At 49.7% G+C, this 8,436-nt stretch overlaps 5 protein-coding genes across 5 annotated transcripts; 2 read left to right on the forward strand and 3 right to left on the reverse strand.

Moving 5' to 3' along the window:
- Positions 1-1,167: 1,167 nt before the first annotated feature.
- On the reverse strand, positions 1,168-1,837 carry K452DRAFT_293325 (uncharacterized protein). The gene has a single exon (XM_033541541.1). The coding sequence runs from the start codon at positions 1,514-1,516 to the stop codon at positions 1,328-1,330; it is 189 nt and encodes a 62-aa protein (XP_033391022.1). The 5' UTR covers positions 1,517-1,837; the 3' UTR covers positions 1,168-1,327.
- A 1,091-nt stretch (positions 1,838-2,928) lies between these two features.
- Positions 2,929-4,956, forward strand: K452DRAFT_333740 (uncharacterized protein; the record flags this gene model as incomplete). Its single annotated transcript, XM_033545181.1, has 2 exons — positions 2,929-4,341; positions 4,474-4,956. 2 exons carry the CDS (start codon positions 2,929-2,931, stop codon positions 4,954-4,956), a joined length of 1,896 nt encoding a protein of 631 aa, XP_033391023.1.
- A 705-nt stretch (positions 4,957-5,661) lies between these two features.
- K452DRAFT_323132 (uncharacterized protein) lies at positions 5,662-6,566 on the forward strand (the record flags this gene model as incomplete). Its single annotated transcript, XM_033544610.1, has 2 exons — positions 5,662-6,341; positions 6,395-6,566. 2 exons carry the CDS (start codon positions 5,662-5,664, stop codon positions 6,564-6,566), a joined length of 852 nt encoding a protein of 283 aa, XP_033391024.1.
- A 326-nt stretch (positions 6,567-6,892) lies between these two features.
- Positions 6,893-7,315, reverse strand: K452DRAFT_239622 (uncharacterized protein; the record flags this gene model as incomplete). Its single annotated transcript, XM_033537738.1, has 2 exons — positions 6,893-6,920; positions 7,182-7,315. Coding segments are annotated over 2 exons (162 nt in total), but the record flags the coding sequence as incomplete, so codon positions are not given.
- On the reverse strand, positions 7,313-7,474 carry K452DRAFT_203982 (carbohydrate-binding module family 18 protein; the record flags this gene model as incomplete). The annotated part of the gene is made up of 1 exon (XM_033536075.1): positions 7,313-7,474. A coding segment is annotated over one exon (162 nt), but the record flags the coding sequence as incomplete, so codon positions are not given.
- Between the last annotated feature and the right edge of the window lie 962 nt (positions 7,475-8,436).

Here is an 8,436-nt window from a genome sequence, read left to right on the forward strand (position 1 = left end):
CCGAGTCGAGCCTCTTCGAGCCTATCCCTAGACTCTCTCTCTTTACTCCTCCCCTAGCCTCTACCTCTTTTCCCTATCTTTTATAGAGGTTTTCCCCTAGGGTTTTTACTCTATAAAAGATACCCACTCCTTTACCCAATACTACTTCTCAACACCTATTTCTTTCCTTCGTATTATACACCGGCTCAGATCCAACCATTCCTTGCATAACCTTGCTTTTATCTTGACTCTACACCCCCCTAGTTAGTTCTTTAGATAGAACCGTCCGTCATAGTCTCAGACTGCATATAGACGTTAAACGAATCAATCAATCAATCAATCAATCAATCGTACTCGATATATACCTTTATAACGCGCGTTAACGTAATTTCCGGCTTATTAGGCGGGACGCGCGTATTAGCCTAGCGGCTAGGTACGACCGAGTTAGTAATAAGTTCTATAACCTATATCTTCTCGGCGTCGTCGTCGATGATAGTAGCCGTACCCTATAGTATAATAGAGCGGTAGTTATAGCTATAGTTAAAGGGCGTTAAGGCTAGGAGGAAGCCGTCGACCTTAGTAGCGGCGACGTAGACGGAGATACCGCTAGAGGATATACTGTCTACGCCTAGCTTTATTAGGCGGCTAGAGACGTAGCTATATAGGTAGTAGGAGGGGGCGTCGTCTTGCGAGTCGGGGAAGTAGCCGATCTAGGCGATTATAGAAAGGATAGCGGGGAATAGGTCGTCGGGCGAGGATATAAAGAAGATATAGTAGACGCTAGTAGTGTTAACGATATTGTAGACGGTTTCGGCGTCGTAGGTGCCTGGATAAGATGTGAGCGGGTGGAGGGAGATGATGTAGGAGGAGAAATACCTCGTTCCTTGTAACGGTTAAAGGAGGTAGTAGGCGTTTTCACGTAAGAATCGCCGTCTATGATTGACTATTAGAGAGAGATTCCGGACTATGAAGATTCTAAATACGCGACTAATAGAAGGGTAGATTGAGTTATTCCCACGTTTCCCCGGATTTGCGGGCCCCACGAGCCGCTATTGACGCCCTGACTCATATTATCGCTTATCTCCCCGCAGTTGATTCGTCCATCTGATCTCTGACTCCCATCCGAGATCCATCTCGTCTCGTCTCCCCACTTCCACACGACCATCGCCATCACCCCCACCACCCCCGCCGAACCATGTGCGCGTGCGTGTGCCAGCGCCTCCATCGGCCGGTTGCGCGCTTCCGCCGAGTCGGCTCTAGGGAATATAAGGGAATTCATGGTTGGATGGTGCGGGATCCCTCGCGGACGACACGCATCTTCTGGGTGCCGATGTTAGGGGTGACAAGGTCAGGGACGAGTGGGAGCCCGTGGCTCTGCAGCCCTGCGGAATAGAACCTGGACGTCGAGCGAGCTCCGCGCGTGCTTATAGTAGTGCAGCGACAGATTCTCGTACGGCACCGCGGTTAGATACGTCGCCGGGAGCGCAATGTACTCGAGGTACGCGTCCAGCTGGGAGGAGCTCAGTGTGGCGGACATGGTTGCTGGGTAATGCCGTCCCGCCTGCATGGGCTCGTTTAAAGCCAGGATGAGTCAAGGCTGCAGATGAATTCCAGGCATCGCATCCCGTCGTACGTCTACCAGCTCGATCGGAGAGTCGCTTCCGGAGCGGGTAGATGGCAAGAGTAGGGAAGTGGCAAGGAAGGCGCACCGATGAGGTTGTCGACAAGAGCAGAAGGAAGGATGTCCGAAAAGGGAAGGAAGTGTCTCACTAGCGCGAGTATAAACCCCCCCGCTCTATTCTATTTATTCTTCTTCTCTTCTTCTTCCCTTTTTTCCTCTCGCTTTCTTTCGCATCTTTGCATTCTGCGGGCGGAAATGAGGCGGAAATGAGCCTGCTGGAGGGAAAGGCCGTTGCAACTGATGATCATCGGGCCTTTCAGCTGGCCATCGGGCTTTCAGGTTCGCATTGCCAAGGTTTCGGATCCTACCACTCAGGCTTGGTGGCCAATTGCGGGGCTTTGTTGAAGATGCAATGGCATGAATCCCTGTCAATGTTGCTTGGGCTGCTTCTCAGCCTGATACGTCAGGCATATCTCAATGTAAGGCCTTGTGACGCACGACTTGGTGGCAATCTGATTCATCATTTGCTTGGCTTGGTGCTGTTTCTTCCCTACTAACGAGCTGCTTTCAGCCGCAAGTCCCGGCGGTAGATCTGTTTTGAATCCGTTCCAAGAGGAGAGACCTCCTGGATGGATGCTCTTCTCGGTGTGAAAAAATCGAGTGCAGCGGATATAAAGACCGCGCCTGCGGGGACATTGGTCGTGTTTTTGGAACCGATGCGTCGGAGGTCTCAGACGAACTTGAAAACGCAGGTGGCGGACGCGGAAAAGTCTGATTCCAGGCTGCGATGAGTGAAAGAGCCTTTGGCTGCATGCACTCCGCCCAAGTATAACCGCCACCACCAAAAAGCCCGCAAAAATAAAGAGCGAGGCTGAATCGCCCTAGGTAATATTCCGTATGCTTTCCAAAACGTGCACGCTGCACAATCTTGCTGTTACCTTACTCTTTGGTCTTCGAGTTTGGACTTGACGAGCTGATCCTCCACTACAGTCGCCATATCCAAGGCCTCATTTCGGCCCCAGAGAGGCTTTGTATCTAGGTATAGATGGAATGAAAGCCTCCGAATCAGCGTCCCCGCTTTGTACCATTGTGGCGTTCAACACGTGCGAATGAACCAACATCTTTAACATCAGACTCACGCTTATTGGAGACCAATTAACCAAGCCGTGCATATACGAAAGGCAGACGTAGTGCCAGCTAATTGGGTTGGCTACACCGCGGCCCTAAGCCACCAGTTACATACCTATCATACAAAGAGGCTCTAACGTAGCCTCCCGCTCCTAGTCCATCTAAAAATTTCCTTCCCAGCTTCATATCGGCCTGTGGCGATGCGTGGCCAAAGATTTGTCTACGACCGTATTCATCCAGACAGCACAATCCGGCTGCTACTGCTAGATAACCACAATGACCTTTCCGGGACGTTAATCACCAGGCGCTTCTCTGAGATAGGGGAAAACTCCTACTATGCGCTCAGCTACTGTTGGGGTAGTTCTCGAAAAACTGTGCCGCTTCTTTGCAACGGAAAAGAGCTGCTCATAACGCGGAGTCTAGCGTCTGGTATCCGTCATATTCGAAAACTTCGTATTCAAAATGACAGCCACCGACCCGATACCTTGAGCGACAAATATGTCTGGATTGATCAAGTGTGCATCAATCAAGACGACAATGAAGAAAGATTTATGCAGGTTAAGCTGATGAAGGATATCTATTCCAAGGCAATCCGGACCATCGTCTGGGGAGGCGCGGACGAAAAGAAGACGCTTTACTCCGCCTTCCAGCTGGTATACCAAATCCACGACATTGTCCTCCAGGGTTGGCCCAACGCAAACTACCTAAGCACAAACATCCCAAGAAAAAAGTTCAACATCGAAGAACATAAGGGACACGGACTCCCTAATCCTGAGGACAGTAGTTGGCTTGCACTGAAAAGCCTTTTCTCCAGACAATGGTTCTACCGTATATGGGTTGTACAGGAAGTGGTCGTGTCGCAGAGAGATCCACTGCTACTCTTCGGAGATATCAGTTATCCTTGGATGAACTTAGCGTCAGTTGCCCGGTGGTTACTCTACAACGGATATTTTTTCAAAGGATTGGTCCCTCGCTCGGTAGCCTGCATCGTATCGATTGCCGAGATCCGCAGCAGAACACCTGTAGAAGGATTTGATTTTGCCTTGGTGCTTAGATTGACCTTCGACATGTTCAGAGCTTCGGATCCCCGGGACCGAGCCTATGGTATCCTAAGCATGTGTTGCGTACCCAGTTGGCCTAAACTTCCCAAAGCGGATTACTGTACTTCGGCAACGGATGTATACCGCGCATTAGTTCGAGATTTTGTTATCAACAAGGCGTCGATTATTTCCTTCACCATGCCACTTTACAATGCCAAGGGCCTTTCCTGGCGGGAGCGAAAAGCTACTAAACGCGATGTGCCGTCCTGGATCCCGCACTGGAAAGAGGGTATCTGGACAGAAAACATCTTCAATTCCCTTTACTACGAGGAAAACCACGAGCATCCTCCGTCTTGGAGAGACGATTTTTTCATGCACCACCGAGCAGCAGGCGCAACTGCATTGCAATTCGAAAGGTCAGAGAGTGAGAATGTGCTATCATTACGAGGCCTGAAAGTGGATACAATAGGCCGGCGTCTGGATCTCAATACGGCTGAAGGAATGCGACTACAGCGCGAACGCGCCTCTGGTTTTCTTAAGATGCTCCATCATTTCTTTGCCGTCACCACCTCCGTTGGCAAGAACTCAAGAGAGAGAAAACTCCAGTTAGTCGCAATCCTTGCGCACGACTTCCTCTCTGGGATGAGGATACATTCTGTCCTGAGAATGTTGGAATTAGCACTTCACTCCTCTCTAGAGGTTGAGCCGCTAGGAGTATTGCGAGCCGTCTTTATGGTCACAACGACTGGCGATCATTTGGATTCCCAAACAGCTCAGGATCCGGTTCAACAAAGCTTTTGTGACTTCTGCGCGTACATTGACAGCATTTGGAGCCAACCTAGCAGTTCCCATGTGCGCTCAGAAGACTGGAATGCTTTGAGAGACATTATCAAGTGTCATGCCGAAGGCGGCAATCGTGAGCGATTTGAAGACGTACTACTCCTTCGTTGTGCACAAAGACGCTTTTTCATCACACCTAACGGGTACTTGGGTATCGGGCCATCTACGCTAATAAGAAATGATGTCATTTGCATCTTATTCGGCGGTGGAGTTCCGTTTCTACTCCGTCGTCAAAAAGATCATTACGTGCTTATAGGGCCTTGTTACGTCCACGGGCTGATGAAAGGCGAGGCTGTAGAGGAGAGGAACAGAGGGAAATTTAAAGAAGAAACGTTTGAGATCCATTGATAAAGTTGAGTTCATCTTGAAGAAGACTAGGTGGTATGTACCTCCTACCGAAATCGGTTAGAAACTGCACGGACGACTTACCGCCTCTAACTCCGTCAGACCCACATGCTCGTTCAATGCCGACTCCCATTGCCGAAGATTGACTGAAGACGCAAAGCAAGTTCCACAATGCCGTCTAGACAACGAATTGCGCGAAAATCGAGACGCGATCACTGATCATCTCCTCATATCTCAGGAGAAAGGGGGATGCAGATAAACGAGCCACGAGACAGCACGCAGGGCGTTGCCGCATGATGGAAGAGACAAGAATGATATCATTGGTCCGCTAGTTCTGCATTGGATGTCTCAATACTCAGCTATAACATAAGCGGCAGCCTGCAGCTTCGTCATCATCGAAAGACGTGACCTTCCTCTGCGCTTTGCGGAAACGGTAGATCCTCAGACCACATGTTGCGTATATCTCAAGCTCCGTTCCTCCGTATACCGGACTCTGTATGGGCCGTGGTGGAACGACGCTCAGGATCTCACTAGGGACCTGCTGGAGAACGCGTCACGTCGGTATTTGAGCGCGGCGATGTAAGTGTCGAGGGGACGTCATGCTCGGAACTCCTTATAAAGAGTGCGAAGCAGCTGTGTTTCTCAGCAAACTCAGTTACCTCTTTTATTCTACAAGCACATACTTAGTTTCCTGCCTCTTTATCTACCATGTTCTGCACGAAAGCATTACGTCCACTCGCGCGTTCCGCTCCGTGTGTTATCCAAACAGGCACTACTGCACGCTTCCTCTCCATTAGTCGCCCCGTCTACGCCACCAGTAGCACGACAACCTTGGGCACAAAAGACTTGTATCCAACCACGCAACCACCCCTGTCAATCCGTCCCGATAAAGCATCCCGCAACAATGCCACGGGCGATGATGCCGCCGTGCTGGATCGGATGAAGATTCGCGAGATCTGCGAAGGCTGGGGTCTTTACCGGGATGCCGCCGAATGGGAGAATTATCGCAGCATGTTTCACGACGATGCCTACATTGCGACCAGCTGGAAGCAGGGTCACATTGATGAATTCATCAAGGCATCCAAACACGGCTTTGCCAAGGGTGAAAACTTCATGTACATCATGCATCGCCTCATCGGGCAGACTGTTGATGTCCAGGGTAACCGCGCTGTAAGCAAGATGAAGGTAACCATTACGTGCCGTTTCACATTCAACGGCGTGGAGGTGGACAATGAAGCGGATTGCCGCTTTTTCTTCATGCTGGAGAAGAGGGAAGGCAAGTGGGGAGTTTGCTTCTACACTTTGCTCTTTGACAAAGATAAGATGATTCCGGTGCACCCTGGTCGGACTTTCGATATCCCAGAGGCGGAGGTCATGAAATACCCGAGGTAAGTCTTGATCTCTGTGGTGTGCAGACGAAATTATACTAAACAACATACAGTGGCTACCGCTACCTGGCATGGTGTGAAGATAAGATTGACACGCCGCCGAAGTTGGACTTGAACTCCCATGGGCCGGAGCGCGACATTCTGTACTCAAAGTGCAAAGACTGGCTTGAGGGGAAGCAGGTCAAGCCGAACTTGACTGGGAAGGACACTGTCGAAAGCTGGTAGCTGATGTAAGCTAGATGTTGAAGTGTAACTATAAGGGGCGAGGTTTCCAAGACTCAATACGAACTAGCAAATACTACCTAATTCCAGACGTGGATTCTTTTTCATTCTTCAGACTTTTCTGTCATTTCGTAGCCATTACGCGCTGATGAAACATTTTCTTAAGTTACTAAAGATTATTTGACATGACGATGCCATCACTCAGTGCAACAAAACTCATTTCCATCCAATCGTAATCACAATAAAAAGTCAAACGCCCTCAACAGTACGGACAAATTGCAGCACTTTTTCTTTCGGAGCCCATCTGTCATTGCGAAAGAGATTATCAATTAATCGCATTTCCCGAATCCGACTTGGCTACACAGTGTCAGCTTAAATTGTTGAAGACGTTAATCAAACTTACCAGCCGGTTCCGCAGTGATCAGATGAAGTTCCACAAGCACCAACTGCTGAACAGCACTGTCCATCATAGGGTCCTCCAGCGCAGGTATATCCACCACGGTCCGTTCCACACCACCCGTCCAATGAGGGTACATCCGTTGTCAGACAATCAGATGAGAAATCCTTTTGGCTGTAGCAATGTTTAGCGCTGAAATCGAAAAAAGATTGCAAACTTACCATCCTTGAGCACAGTATTCGATGCCGGTCCCGCACTGTCCCCATTGGCTACAGCAACCTCCAAGATCCGAACCCACGCATGTGAATTCCGTACCTGTTCCACAAAACCCCCGGTCTGAGGTGTTGGTGGGCGTGCAATCTCCAAATTCCGGCTGGCATCCATGACCGGTACCGCAGTGAGCATCCGTGTCTCCGCACCAGCCACTTTCGCTGCAACAGTTACCAAATACAGAGCCTTTACATGTGTAGCCTCCATTGTTGTTATCACATTTGCCGTTGGGAGATACTGAGGATGTCGGAGCGGCTGAAGATGTCGATGTTGCACTGGCCAGTGAAGATGTTGTCTCTGCACTCGTCGCTAAGGACGAGGTTGTCACAGCACTGGTCAATGAAGACGACGTCGTTGTTGCATCGGGGACTGAAGATGTTGTCTCCTGTCTTGGGAATCGAAGGTCTAAAAAATTCAGTACGCTTTCCAATGGCACATACTAATAAACTTACGTCCGGCAGCAGGGCTAGCTTCAACTCCACCCAAGTAAAAAGTGAGCAGTGTTGCTGTGGCGAGTTTGAAGATGGTCTGCATGTTGAACTGGCTGAATTGTCGTGCTTTGAATCTTCACATCCTTCCGCCAGCAGTTTATATAGACGGGATTGGGAACTTTTTACCGTCACGCCACGGAGATCGTCAGTCCGTACTTATCGACCGATATCTCTACGAAGCTCGAGGAAATATCTATATGCACGTCGAGATTGTATTCGTACGGATTAATCTCGGTTGTTGTTGGTCGAGTTCGCCGAGACGGCCTTGAATTCCTATCCCAGTCTTCTCCGCACTGGCTGGGCCGAATCTGCGGGGAAAGCAAGGCACAACGCCACAACGCCAAGAGATCAACAATAAATTCTGCAGGAACCAATATCGTGCCGCTCGCGAACCTGTAAAGTCTTAGGATCTACTGTGGATCCTCGACCTTATCGGAAGGTTAGCAAGTGGAGATTTCGGTTTTCAAGCTTCCGTCATATCTATCTCAAACCGCTTTCCCCCTTGCATTCTTTCACTCAGCTTAACATTCGTTTTTCTCGCCACAGCTTCCATTTGCCCCACTCTTTGTACAGACTCGTTTTCAGCGAGCGGCCCTTCGACTCCGTGAAACAAAAGCGGTAGGATTGAAGACTTCCACAGGAGGCCATCTTGCTGATGGTTCATGAACATTAAGATGGAAAGCAACAGTGTTGCAAGGAGAATGACAACTGCCGG

Source organism: Aplosporella prunicola (genome assembly GCF_010093885.1).
Source record: "Aplosporella prunicola CBS 121167 unplaced genomic scaffold K452scaffold_131, whole genome shotgun sequence".
In the NCBI taxonomy this organism is placed as follows: Eukaryota; Fungi; Ascomycota; class Dothideomycetes; order Botryosphaeriales; family Aplosporellaceae; genus Aplosporella; species Aplosporella prunicola.

Bases quoted from the DNA above. Each gene is read 5' to 3' on its own strand.
- K452DRAFT_293325 (XM_033541541.1), bottom strand. From the start codon at position 1,516: ATGTCCGCCACACTGAGCTCCTCCCAGCTGGACGCGTACCTCGAGTAC.